The 14411-nt window shown below is 46.8% G+C and overlaps 1 protein-coding gene across 3 annotated transcripts in view; it reads left to right on the top strand.

The window, feature by feature from the left end:
- Positions 1-14411, top strand: part of ARSD (arylsulfatase D) — a 19405-nt gene extending 4994 nt beyond the window's left edge. For 2 of the 3 annotated variants that reach the window (XM_004768299.3, XM_045089264.1), the window contains exons 3-10: positions 2226-2347; positions 4958-5080; positions 7682-8105; positions 8244-8380; positions 9611-9745; positions 10724-10886; positions 12170-12291; positions 13575-14411. In XM_004768299.3, the coding sequence (XP_004768356.2) occupies positions 2226-2347; positions 4958-5080; positions 7682-8105; positions 8244-8380; positions 9611-9745; positions 10724-10886; positions 12170-12291; positions 13575-13933 (1585 nt within the window). In that variant the 3' untranslated portion in view covers positions 13934-14411. The remainder of the gene's footprint in view (positions 1-2225; positions 2348-4957; positions 5081-7681; positions 8106-8243; positions 8381-9610; positions 9746-10723; positions 10887-12169; positions 12292-13574) is intronic. The other variant, XM_004768300.3, reaches the window with a different exon arrangement.

Raw genomic sequence — 14411 nt, 5'->3', positions numbered from 1 at the left:
GAACTTTTGTAGCCTGAGAAAATAGGTCAAAGCTAATATAACTATACTTAATTGGTAGAATCCTATAAGCCCTTGTAATTCGTGTTCATAGTTTAGTTAAAAATAAATTTTTACAGTTGGATTATTGAAAACAACCAGCATGAGTACAGAATGGGTGATTTTTTTTTTTAATAACAGCATTTATATTTGGGTTGGTTGCAATTTTTTAAAAAGTTCAAGATGAGCAAAGTGGCCAGAACGGTCTTGACTGACACAGCTGTTCCCTGAAAACAGAGGCATGGCAGGGCCCCAGCAGCTGCCCAGAGCAGCAGGTGTCTGAAATACTGACCTCAGCTGTGGTTTCTGGGCATGCAGGACGAGCCTGGAAGCCACAGCTGAATGAGTACAGACAACAGCTTGCACACAAGAGGGCAAGGGGGACTGTCTTTAAATAGAAACAAAGACAGGGAAAAAAGCTTTAGTGGTCCCAAAGTGGACGGGTGGTTGTGAACTATCATAAAATCCATGCTTAATGGAAGATATGAGCCTGAGGATGGACATACTTGTCCCACAACCTCCAGAACGCTACCCTCGGTGGATTTTTTAAGTCACGCAGATAAGGTGTAATTCAATGGAGGTGTTAAACCCTCCTTGGCACTCTCTAGCTCCGTGACCAGGGACGAGTGACTCAGGCTCCCAACTTTGCTTGTCTCCTTGCAAACGGGGAGATCACTCTGCTGACTAAGAAGTCGTTGGGTCTAAAGATAACACAGGGATTCCAGAAATGCAGCTTTTCACTTTAATAATCTCCAAAGATGTTACGCTATTGTATTACTACACTAACTTAGAAGTTATTTACTGGCCTCCTATGCATTTACACCAAACATCCTTTGAACACTGTCCTTCTGCCCCTCACCTCTGTGCTTCTCCACCTTTGAGGATTTTGAAGGATACAGTTGTAATTTTTCATATTTTTTAGACCACAAGTACTGTGTTCACCCCCAAACAAAAGCAACAATTAAAACGAAAAATGTGTTCTTCAAAACTGGCAACACCCATCTGAGTTAGTAAGAAAGGTATTTACCTCAACATTTGGAGGATGGTCTTGGCGATGGTTTTGATGCGTCTGAAGTTCTTGAATCCAAAAACCCACATTAGGACTTTGGGAGGCCCACCGGCTCCCAGAAGTCCTTTGGGAGCCGGTAGGCATCCCAAAGTCCTTCAGGAGTCATCATATTTCTGTCCTCTATCTACAAAACTTATGGACGGGGATCCTCTGGGTCACAAGGCTTTGGAAGAGACTTGTGTCCAAGAAAACAGCATCTACTAGTATAGGACTCAGCCTGAGCCTGCCCAGACCTTCAGAAAAGCCATGGTCACGTCTGCATGCTTCTCCCAGGGCACTGGGAGAACAGGGACCCTGAGGCTCCTCCCCATAAATAATGGTTGTGGACCATTGTCAACTCCCTCAGCACCCTCCGCCAACACTCATACTCAACAAGAAAGGCCTCCAGCCATGCCTCAATTCGTCTCCAAAGATGCCTTTGAACTTGGGCCATTAGAACACTTGCCCAGTAAGGAAATTTTAGGTATCATCTCTCACAGATTTTATTCTGGCCAGTGGCTTCACTCTTCATGTCTTCCCGTGTCTCTTTAATCCACTTGCCCTCTGCCATTTAACCCATCCACATGGAAACTTGGTGGTACAAACAGGAAAGGCATGGTGTTCCTTCCCCCCATTGGATTGGGAAGACCGTTTCCCATTTGTGAACTAGAGCGTGCTCACAGAGGAGCAAAGGGTAGCGAGCTGTAAGGGACCCACCTTTGCAAGCCAGTAGGTTAGTGTGGTCACAACCTCCTGGCAGACAGGAGTAGACCGTAAGACCAAGACGTTGTGCAACTCTTATCCCTACACACAGCAACAGCATCCAGAGAAGCTTGTTCCTGGCCCACAAGACCTCCTCCGGGTGATGCGATGGGCTCAGACGGTGGCTATGCATGCAGTGGGCTGGGCTGCAGCCCCAGACCCCGGGACAAGGGCTCAGCCCCTTTTGCAGCGAGAGGTCCTCAATCCATGTGCTCATGCTGGTTGTTTTGGGGATGGGTCCATCTGCCTTTGCAAGACACCATATGCAACTAATCATAAAACCCTCAGGAAACACTGATGTACTCCATGCCATGCCCTTTGGTGCAGGGATCCCTGTAAGGGCTGTCTTGACAGGGATGTTTGTGTGTGGTTTACTCAGGACGCCCAATATTGACCAGCTTGCAGAGGAAGGCGTGAGGCTCACCCAGCACCTGGCGGCCGCCCCCCTCTGCACCCCCAGCAGATCTTCCTTCCTCACGGGGAGGCACTCCTTCAGATCAGGTCAGTGTTGCCGGGACGACTGAGAAGGGGGCAAGCCTGCGTCTACTCATTACTTGTCCTCAATGTGATCAGCGATGGTCAAGATCCAGGTAGAACGGTGCACATTTAATGGGCAATGGTATCCCCTCAAATGACATGAAGACTGGTGTGTTTTAGGTAGTCATGCGATGATTGGGTTGATTGGGAATTCAGAGACAGAAACTCTGCAAGGGTAGCTGGTTATGGTTGACATTGTGTTTATTTGTTTAAATATTTTAGTCCATCTGGGTGTGTAGTCATGATTTCAGATAGGCTTTGGGTGAGCATATAGGAAACTAAAGGATGGTTCTCAAAGATCCCACATCCTAAATCCTTATATGGCAAAAGGGACTTTGAAGCTGGGGTTAGGTGAAGGATCTTCAGATGGGAACATTACCCTAGATTATGCAGGTGGCCCAGTGTCATCACCAACGTCCTTCTAAGGGAAAAGTAGGAGGGTCAGAGTCAGAAAGGGACAAGGTTGGTGAGATCCTCAAGGTTGTCTGTCTGCTTAAGCTGAAAGCAGGCACTCCCATGACCCAGGAATTCCTAAGGAGGAGCCCAACATGTGCACGCATGCAAGTTCTACAAAAGATGGAATGAGAACTTCACAGCAGCACTGAACGTTGTCTGTACATCTGTACGTTGCAAACACAGACACAGTTCATCAGTGGAAGAGGGGGTTAATAAGCGAGTACATTTACATATTGGAATATTGAGGTTTCGTTTGTCCGAGCTGCTGTACGGAATACCACAGAAGGACCAGCCTAAACAACACAGATTACTTTTTTGACCATCTTGGAGGCTGGGAGTCTGAGATCCAGGGTAGGGCTAGTTCCCCTGAGGCCTCTCTCCTTGGCGTATAGACTCTGCCTTCTCTCCCTGTCCTCACGTGGCCATCTGTCTGTAGCTCCTCTTCTTATAAAGACCCCATTCCTATGGGAACAGAGCCTACTCCAACGACTTCTTTTTTTTTTTTTTTACCTCTTTAAAAGACCTGATCTCTTATCTTCAAACACGGTCACATTCTGAGATGCTGGGGGTCAGGTCTCTATGTGCAAGATGTTAGTAGCAGCCACTACTACTGGGGAGAGCCAACTCTCCCCACCAAGTTGTGACAACCAAAAGTGTCACTGGGCATTTGCCACGTGTTCCCTGGGGGGCAGAATTACCTTCGGTTGGGAACCATTGCCATAGATAGATAATGTACAGAAGATACAGAGATAGAAGATAGAGATAGATAGATGATAGATAAATAGATGATAGCTAGATTAGATAGATAGATAGATTATAGATAATAGGTACATAACAGATTGATGGATGGCTAGGTGCATAGATGACTAGATGGGTGTATGAGTGGATGGGTGAGTGGATATATGGATGGATGGATAGAGTTAGATGATAGATAGATGATAGATAGATAGATGATAGATTAGATAGATAGATTATAGATAATAGGTACATAACAGATTGATGGATGGCTAGGTGCATAGATGACCAGATGGCTGTATGAGTGGATGGGTGAGTGGATATATGGATGGATGGATAGAGTTAGATGATAGATGATAGATGATAGATGAGTAGATTGATAGATGGACGAACAGAGTTAGATGATAGATAGATAATAGATTGATAGGTGATAATTAGTAGATTGATGGATGGGTAGGTGAATAGATGGCTAGATGGGCGGGTGAGTGGATGGGTGGGTGGATATATGGATGGATGGATAGAGTTAGACGATAGACAGATAGATGATAGAGAGAGAGAGATAGGGATGGATGAATAGGTAAGTAGGTAAGCAGTTGATGATTGATAGATGATACATGAATAAATGGGTGAAGAGATGATGGATGGATGGATAGAGTTAGATGATAGATAGATAGATTAGATAGATAGATAGATTATAGATAATAGGTACGTAACAGATTGATGGATGGATAGGTGCATAGATGACTAGATGGGTGTATGAGTGGATGGGTGAGTGGATATATGGATGGATGGATAGAGTTAGATGATAGATAGATAGATGATGAGTAGATTGATAGATGGACGAATAGAGTTAGATGATAGATAGATAATAGATTGATAGGTGATAATTAGTAGATTGATGGATGGGTAGGTGAATAGATGGCTAGATGGGCGGGTGAGTGGATGGGTGGGTGGATATATGGATGGATGGATAGAGTTAGACGATAGACAGATAGATGATAGAGAGAGAGAAAGATAGGGATGGATGAATAGGTAAGTAGGTAAGCAGTTGACGATTGATAGATGATACATGAATAGATGGGTGAAGAGATGATGGATGGATGGATAGAGTTAGATGATAGAGAGAAACAGACAGACTCTCTCATGCCAAGGCAGGGTTTCTCACCCTCAGCACTGCTGACATTTGGGCTGGATGAGTCTCTATGGTGGGGGCAACCTGGGCACTGTAGGGTGTTTCCCCCAGCTGAGGCCAGCAGCGCCCCTCCTGCAATTGTGAAACCCAGACCAATGCCAGACAGGTTGAAGGGTCAGCTTCCTCCCCAGGCAGGAACCCTTGCTGTAGTCAAGGGAGAGTGAGTCCTTGCTCTCTGCTCTGCTCCGCAGGCATGGAAGCCGATGATGGGTACCGTGCCCTCCAGTGGAACGCGGGATCGGGCGGACTCCCCACGAACGAAACCACGTTTGCAAGAGTCCTGCAGCAGCAAGGTTATGCAACCGGCCTTATAGGTACTCATAGCATTCAGGGAGCAGGAGGATCAGCCTGTTTCCCTACCAGGGGAAAAAGTTACATGTCAGAACCAAAACTGGGTGCTGGCCCTATATGACCTCTCTTGGATCGGTCACACCATTGGAACTTCTGTCATTGACAAGCCGTTTGAATTCAACCTCTTGGGGGATTTGCCTCTTTCTTTCCATTCCCAGGCTTTGTATTAGGGGCTGGTCTCCTAGACACCTGCTGCCTGGCACCCGCCCCAAAACCCCAGCCTCCAGAAGGAAAGCAGACGTTCAGCAAAACCACGTCTTGCAAACATTTTAGACACAGAGCCACACTTATTATTTAGGGAATGATGGAAATCCTCTGGAGAGCCTATTGCTCGCACATCGTTAGGCAGGGCCAACCTCATAAGACCCCCTGTCTGAGAACGGCACTCCGACACCTGCTAGGTGGCTTCCTTACAGATGGGCACCCACCTGTCATGGACCAGATGCTTGGGAACACTTTCATTCCTTGCTCAGCCTGTGTGTTTAGAAGTAGTGTCTTTTTTTTAAAAAAAAAAAGATTTTATTTATTTATTTGACAGAGAGAGATCACAAGTAGGCAGAGAGGCAGGCAGAGAGAGAGAGGAGGAAGCCGGCTCCCTGCTGAGCAGAGAGCCCGACACGGGACTCGATCCCAGGACCCTGAGATCATGACCTGAGCCGAAGGCAGCGGCTTAACCCATGAGCCACCCAAGCGCTCCTAGAAGTAGTGTCTTAACAGGAATCTCCGAGGCCAGATGATGAGGTCGTCTTCCCCAAACCCTTGGTCAAGGGAAGACTCGATCAGCTCTGTGTGCAGGGGGATCAAGGGAAGATTCAATCCAGTCTGCATGCAGGGGGTCCCATTCAATTCCTCACCAGCTCTTCCACACTCAGAGTCACTGTTGAGTTCAACGTGGTGATTGGGTTGGACATGGGGTAGTCACCTCTTCCACCCTCCCTTTTAAAATGTCCTGCTACTTTAGCAGAGTTCTGGAGGCTGAGACATCCAAGATCCAGACTCCACGTCTGGTGAGGACCTCACCCTGCTTCAGAGATGACCGTCTTCTCTCCGTGCCCTCACATGTAAGAAGGCATGAAGGTCTCTTTGGGGGCACTAATCCCATTCATGGGGGCTCCATCCTGAGGACCTAATTTCCTATCCAAGGTCCCAACTCCAAATACCATCACCCTTATGGTCAGGTCTCAACATAGGAATTTTAGGGAGACACAGATACTCAGCATATCGCATAACCCATTTTCAAGGGCATTTTCAAGGACTTTGTATGCATCTGCTCTGTCACCTGTATTTCTCTTCTCAATCCTGAGAAGTAGAGTAAAGTTTCTTACTCACCCAAATTGACTGGAACTTTCCATTACCAACTCACCACCGTTGGGTCAACGACCCAATGTCCTTGAGCCCACTGCCACCAGGTATCTCATACTCTTTGGGGGTGGGGAATTATGTTTAAAACTAGGTAAGTGGATTCATTTTGTGTTTACTGGACTTGCAGACCTGCGTTTCGGTTCCTTCTGTGAATCTTTATTCTTCTGGTGCACACACCCCATCTGGACTTAGACAAGGGTGTTCTCCACCTTCCAAGTGGTAGACAGTGGACAAGATGGAGACCATCCTGTATACATTCCTTCTCCACCTGTTCCACCCCATCCCGACCTTCTCACCTCCTTAAATGTAAGCAGGGATAGAAAGGGAGGTCTCCAGGCTTGGAACTAGAACCGATCCTACAGGTTCTGAAGACCCTGTGTGAACCATGGGAGGGAAGAACAGGGTGGGGACCGCGTTTAACCTCTGTACTTGGAAATTATGGTGACTGGTACATTGGACCCTTTTCTGTCCTATTTTGTAGCTAAATGTAAGCTGGCTAAGGATCTGGAGAGAACCCAATTCTTGTGTATCCTTCTAGAATCTGATATATGGGCTTTCTCATGTTCCATCTCAATGGTATTATAAAATTACAGCCTTTGGGAAAAAAATCTCTTAGAAGCATTTCTTGCTTACTTGGTTACTTCTACTCTGTGGTAAGATTATGCTAGAACCAACTCCTTTTATCAAGGGGCTGTCTTTTAAGTAAGAAATATCCATAAATGATATTTTCTGAGTTATTTAATAGCAGAATAGTTATTTAATAGCAGTCTAGGGTTGCAAATTTTTAATAGTTATTTAAATTGCAAATTTTTAGTAGTTATTTAATTTATTAAATTTTAAAATAATTTAATATTTTAAATAATTTTAAAATAACTTATTAATATTTAAAATACTATATATAGTATTTTATATATACTATATATATAGTATATATACTATATATACTATATAATTAATAATTTAATAATTTTAATTAAAAATTGCAAATTTTTAATAGTTATTTAATAGCAGTCTAGGGTTGCAAATTTTAATTCCTAACAGCCCAGAATATCTTGAACCTTTAATCTCATGACCGCCATACGTTTGTTCGGTATTTGCAAACGGCAGGGTAACTATATAATCCAAATTTTTGAGAAGATGACTGGGGTCAAACAGAGCAGCTCCATGTGTGTTCTTGTCTAACTTCTTGCTCTTATCTTCAGGAAAATGGCACCAGGGTGTCAATTGTGAATCCCGCAATGACCACTGCCACCATCCACTGAACCACGGATTTGACTATTTTTACGGCATGCCTTTCACGCTTGTGAATGACTGTCAGCCAGGCAGGCCCCCAGAAGTGGACGCCATGACTAGATCCAGACTGTGGCAGTACACCCAGATGGCGGCTCTAGGGGTCCTGACCATTGCGGTTGGCAAGACTTGCGGGTTCATCTCTGTGTCCTGGAAGGGAGTCCTGGGGGCAGCCAGCCTCGTCTTCCTCTTCTTCGTCTCCTGGTATGCCAGCTTTGGGTTTGTGCGTCGTTGGAACTGTATCCTGATGAGAGACCATGACGTCATAGAGCAGCCCATGGTTTTGGAAAGTATGGCAGGTCACATGCTGCGCGAAGCCGTTTCCTATATTGAAAGGTAATCCCGTTTTTAAAGAGGAGATGAGTTCTCATAGTACCTGAGTCCTGATGGGGAGATGGGTTTCAGGGACCCAGGTGGCTCAGATAGTGTTGAAACAGGTGCCATCGTGTCTGAAGCATGTTTTTCTTCTTTCAGGAATAAGCACCGGCCATTCCTCCTCTTCGTGTCTTTGCTACATGTTCACATTCCCCTGGTGACCACAAAACGCTTTCTCGGGAAAAGCCAGCACGGCTTATATGGCGACAATGTGGAGGAGATGGACTGGCTTGTAGGTGAGTCAAGGCACGGCCATGCATCATTCGGCTTGGCCTCACCGCTCCACTCTGGTAACAGATGGGCCACCTCAGTATGAACCAAGTTGCAATAAAGAAGAAGAGAAAAGGCAAAGAATTGGGAGAAAGTTCCCCATATCATTCACGTGCTCCTTCAACCTACTTCTGCACAAAATCATCCTTTTACAAAGCGCATTATTTAAAGCCATCATGAGGAGCACCTGGGTGCCTCAGTAGGCTAAGTGTCTACCTTCAGTTGAGGTCATGGTCCCTAGGTCCTGGGATCAAGCCCTATGTCAGAGCTCCCTGCTCAGCGGGGAGTCCGCTTCTCCCTCTCTGTCTACTTCTCCGCCATCTTTATGCTCTTTCTCAAATAAATACATGAAATCTTAAAAAAAAAAATAATAAAGCCATCGTGAGATATTACAGAATGTGAAGCAAGGATGCTCTATCATTCAGGGCAACAGACCAACAATGCATTCCTCCCGTGGCCTTGAGAAAGCCCAGAGAGAGCCGATGAGATGGTACATTCTGTTTGTTTTTACTTTGACGCATAGTTGATACACTGTTACCTTCCCTTCAAGTGTATAGAGATTGTTAAGAGAATGCAGACATCTAAATCCTTGCAGGGTGCAAGGGCTTATCCTGGAAAAGCTGTAGTGCTACGATGCATCAAGTAAAGAGGCAGACAACCCCAAAACGGGAGAGTGGATTACATCGTGCTCTAGAAACATGCATTTCCAGTGCTGCACAGTCCCCATGTGGTGTAAAACCTTTCCTTCAGGGCTGTAGATGTGTGCACTTGGTCTCCATGGATAAAGCGAGTGCATGGCTGGTAGACCGTGCTGCTCTCCTGAGCCTTGCCCCCCTCCACATGCAGATGGAGGCTCACAGCTCTGGCTTCCTCCTATCTTGATGGGATTTTCCCATCAGGACTCTTTCTTACCACACTCCAACCCCATGCAGTCATTATGGACACATATGCCAACAACATATTGGCTTTAAGCCATTTATTTTGTTTTCAGTATTAGTGATACCTTTGTAAACAAGATTCTGAATCCTGTGGAATTGGGAACATCAGAAAGGGTTCACACTGTGTGACCACATTCGTAATGACGGTGACTACACAGTCCCCTTATGGGACTTTCTAGCAAGAAAGGGCAAATTTGAGTTGAATTTGCTGGTGGTGATTCATTCACTCTGCCCTGAATTGTTCTGTTTCTCTTATAGGTGAGATCCTTAAAGCACTCGAAGTCCACGGTTTGAAAAACATGACATTCACGTATTTCACCTCTGATCACGGAGGACATTTGGAGGCAAGAGACGGACACAGCCAGCTGGGGGGATGGAATGGGATATTCCGAGGTGAGACCATTGGATATTGGCGGTTAAGAGGCAGATGCGGGAACCACCAAATGATTCTCAGTGTTACAGCCTGGAGAGCAAGCAGAAGGGGGAAAGAGTGTGCACGTTCAAAGGGGGATTTCTTGAACAACCGCTCTACACCAAATCCTATACGCGTGCCAAGAGAGAAAAAAAAAGACACATGCCCTTCCCTTAAAGGGCTTATATTTTAGTAGGAGAGGGAGATCTGCAAATAAATAATCGAGATAAAATTAAAAGAAATGCCATCGTAAATCAAACATCGCACTGTAACTATAACCTTAGTTACATGTGTCTCTGTATTCCACTCTATCTTGTGAGATTTAGGGCATGGCACCTTTATATTGCCGTATTTTTAAAAGTCTGATACAGTCATTTTCTCCATGATTCATGGATTCCATATTTATGATGTCAGCTACTTGCTAAAATTTATCTGCAACCCCAAAATCAATACTTGTGATGCCTTTGCACTCGTTTGAACAGCAATAAGAATATCAGTCGCCCGCCATGCATGTTCTCAACCATGGTTGGGTGCGGTAACCCTGTGCCTACATTTCATCTCTCAGACATAGATATGGGTCCTTTTCATGGGCTGCCAGACCAATTCCTGGTTCTTCCAGAAGGAAAAAGGATGGAGGAAGACAGGAGCCACCAGCCGTACATGGTGTAAAATTTAAGCCCCCATTATAATTCTGAAGCCATGCATTGCACACCCTGTGTGTTCCCGTGGTCACAGAGACCTGCCAGATCTTAAAAGAAGAGCATGTAGACTCCACCTGCCCATAGGGCAGTGACGAGGTTCTGGAATTTATTGTTGCAAACATTTTTGGGAAATGCAGGCTGCCATCGTGTCTGTTTATGTGTGGGGTAACCAGGCACGTACAGAGACAGACAGGTGTGCCCAGGTGTGCATGTGGATGGGACCATCTCCTGGAGAATTCTAACGACACTTCCTTACAGGAGGCAAAGGGATGGGGGGCTGGGAAGGCGGCATCCGCGTGCCGGGGATCTTCCGGTGGCCTGGGGTGCTGCCGGCCGGCCGAGTGATCCACGAGCCCACCAGCCTGATGGATGTCTTCCCCACCGTGGTCCAGCTGGGGGGCGGCCATGTGCCCCAGGACAGGTACACGTGTCATGAGACTCCCTCCCTCCCCAGTTGCTGAAAGTTGTCCTTTGACTATTTCACACGTAGGGGAGAAATCCTACCATGATATGGGGACATTTAGAAAGTTCTCACATTCTCAAAGGGAAGGGACAGCCTACTGCAAACTAATCATGCTCAGTAAAACATGATTAAAGGAAGTATCGGGTCCATCTACCCATTTTGCCGTTTTGGTAAGATTTTATAACTCAGCACAACAATGGCGGGATGAAAGCATTAGAAGTCGTTCCGTTGAAACACCTTCCCCTGATTTCCCAAGGTGCACTCTTGCCCATGGGTTGATGGGGCTATCACAGCATGCTTTAAAAATGACTTATCACTTCGATATTAGGGCAGGACCAAAGACTATTCCTAATCCAAGATAAAACAAAGCAGTAAGTATTTTGATAATCGTCTGATATTCCTCCACTTAAGGGGACAAATAAATAGTCCTGTATGAGAGAGACAAAACCAACAGTGTATGTTCGGGTGTCTGTGTGTTTATAAAATAAGGCATTTAAGGCATTGGCTCCTGATTGTGGAGGCTAAGAAGTTGAAATCCTTATGCCAGGCCAGCAGGCTGCAAACTCAGGCAGAATTTCCCTGTTATGCTCTTGAGGCAGAATTCTGTCTTCTCTGGGAAACCTCAGTCTTTGCTCTGGCAGCCATCAACTGATTCTGCGAGGCCCACCTTCCTTGTGAAGGGTGCGCTGCTTTGCTCAGAGTCCACTGACCGTGGATGTTAACTGTGTCTAAAAAATGCCTTCATAGCAATCCTCAGTCTGGCGTTTCACCACATCCCTGAGCACCCGTGACCCAGCCAAGTAGACACAGGATATGGAACCGTCATAATTAGGGTATAATTAAAATAGAAGTGCTTTACAAGTGTAAGGAAAAGTGTAACTTTCGTACATTAAGTTCAGATTGAGGACTTTTTAAAAATATGGTCCTGTGGCCATGACGGGCAAGGCTGGAATGGTGTGTGTATGTCTGTGTGCACACTGTGTATGCCATTCTGTGTAACAAATGACCCCACAACTTAGTGACTTTTTCTTTAGAAAGAGCGACATGTCTCTTGCTTAGCAACTTGCAGTCTGGACAGAGTTGGGGAGACAACTCATCTCTGTTCCTCTTGCCCTTATGAAGGCCCTTACGAGCAAGGCCCTTATGAGCAAGACCCTTATGAGCTTGGAGTTTCACTTTCAGGTGCCAGTAGGCTGAGTGGCCTTGGTCTGACTCATCCTTCTGTCTCTTCACCGAATCAGGGTGATCGATGGCCATAGCCTGGTGCCCTTGCTTCAAGGGACTGCTGAGCACTCAGCACACGAGTTCCTCTTTCATTACTGTGGGAAGTACCTCCACGCAGCACGCTGGCACGAGAAGGACAGTGAGTACATGTCTTTTCCTGTTGCGGGGGGACGGGTCGCCCCCAAGAAACAGAACCACGAGTGGAATGGCTGGATAGATGATGGATGGATGGATGGATGGATGGATGGATGGATGAGTGGAGATATGGATGGATGCATTGATGGATGGATGGACAGATGGATGGATAGATGATGGATGGATGGATGGATGGATGAGTGGGGATATGGATGGATGGATGGATGGATGGATGGAGAGATGGATGGATAGATGGACGTATGGATAAACAGATGACAGATCAAGGATGGATGGATGGATCATAGAATAGGCTGATTAAGAGATGATGACAGAGTTGACAGAGAGGTCGCTTGGCAGATAATGGATAATAGAGATGGAAGGTAAAGACAGATGTAGACAAACGGGTGGACAGAAACAGAGAGAGCGATTTTCAAGAATTGTGTCGTGTGTGGCTGTGGGGACGGTCACGTCTGAAATCTTCAGGGCTGGCCCACAGTCATGCAGGAGTGGATGCTGCCATCTGGAGTCCGAAGGGTAGAAAGTCAGGCAGAACACACGGGTTGTGCTCTGCAAGCAGAATTCCTTCCTCTTGAGAGGACCTCATTCTGTGCTCTCTTACATCTTCAACTGATTGGGTAAGGCCCACCCATGGTATGGAGGGCAGTCTACTCATGTAAATGTTGATTTCACTGGGGGGGAAAAAAACCTGCCATGGCGACATGCAGATGAGTCTTCAACTGAGCATCTGGCACCATAGTCTGGCCGTGATTATGAATGAAATGCAGCATCACAGAGCAAATCTCTTTCTGAGAAGTTGAGAAGAATCCATATCTCATGGAGAATGATAGCTGGTGGTGGGCACATGTCCAGGGGAAGGGAATCTGAAGGCTGCAGCCCATGTCCCCCTCTGACTGGCTTTTTTATCTGGCCTGTACCCAAATGCACCCCCTGAGTACACAGCAAGCTCTTTGCCAATCACCGTGTTGGTGGGTCCTATTTGCTTCTGTTACCCAAACTAGGACGGGGATGTGGAACAATTGCAAAATAGCAGGAAGGGTAAGAATGAAGAAAGCACGGCACTTGTGGCCATCATCCCTGCAGGCAGCCTCACTGAGCACTTTGGGACGAGTCCCTTTGCCTCTGCGTGCCTGGAGCACACCATATAGACACACTTGGCAAGAACCACCTGGTTTTCTCCTCTCCTCTCTCTTTATTTGGATGGGATGTTGATGATTTTCCCCAGGGCTGGTACTTAGGTCAGGTGTTCACCACTCTGTTTGTCTTCAGGTGGAAGACTCTGGAAGGTCCACTACATGACGCCACAGTTCCACCCCAAGGGGACGGGGGCCTGCTACGGCCAAGGTGTGTGCCCCTGCTCCGGGGACGGCGTGACCCAGCACAGCCCACCTCTGCTCTTCGACCTCTCCAGGGACCCTTCCGAGGCATGGCCCCTGGCCCCCAGCTCCGAACCCCGGTACCACGCAGTGGTCGCACGGGTGGGTGAGGCCGTGGAGCAGCACAGGAGAACCCTGAGTCCGGTGCCTCCCCAGTTTTCCCTGAGCAACATCATCTGGAAGCCGTGGCTGCAGCCGTGCTGTGGAACCTTCCCCCTGTGCATGTGCGGGCAGGACAGAGATCCCCAGTGAGATGGGACCTCACACGGGGCAGGTGGGGTGAAACACGTTGACAAGGATGTGGAGAAAGGGGAACCCTCTTGCACTGTCGTAGCACTCTGGAAAACCGTAGGCAGGCTCCTCAAAAAAATGAAAAACAGACCTACCCTAGGACCTAGGGATTCCACTCCTGGGTGTTTTCCCACAGCAAATGAACACAGGATCTCAAAGAAACCTCCACACGATGTTCATAGCAGCAGTTGTTTCAGCGGCCAAGACATGCAAACAGCCCAGGCGCCCATCGATGGACGGAGGGAGAAAGAACAGGTGACCCATCCACACAATGCAACATGACTTGGCCATGAGGAGCAAGGAGATCCTTCCCCTTGTGACAACGCAGACAGACCTGGAGGACGTTATGCCAAGAGCAATCAGCCAGACATAGATTGAAAAAGACCGCACGATCTCACCGATTCGTGGAATCTTAACAATAAAAAAATTAAAACTGGTA

The sequence above is a fragment of the Mustela putorius genome, unplaced genomic scaffold (genome assembly GCF_011764305.1).
Source record: "Mustela putorius furo isolate JIRA1106 unplaced genomic scaffold, ASM1176430v1.1 tig00003836_pilon_pilon_pilon, whole genome shotgun sequence".
NCBI lineage: Eukaryota > Metazoa > Chordata > Mammalia > Carnivora > Mustelidae > Mustela > Mustela putorius.
Note: the sequence above shows the minus strand (reverse complement) of the source record. Positions and strands in the feature narration are given on the sequence as shown.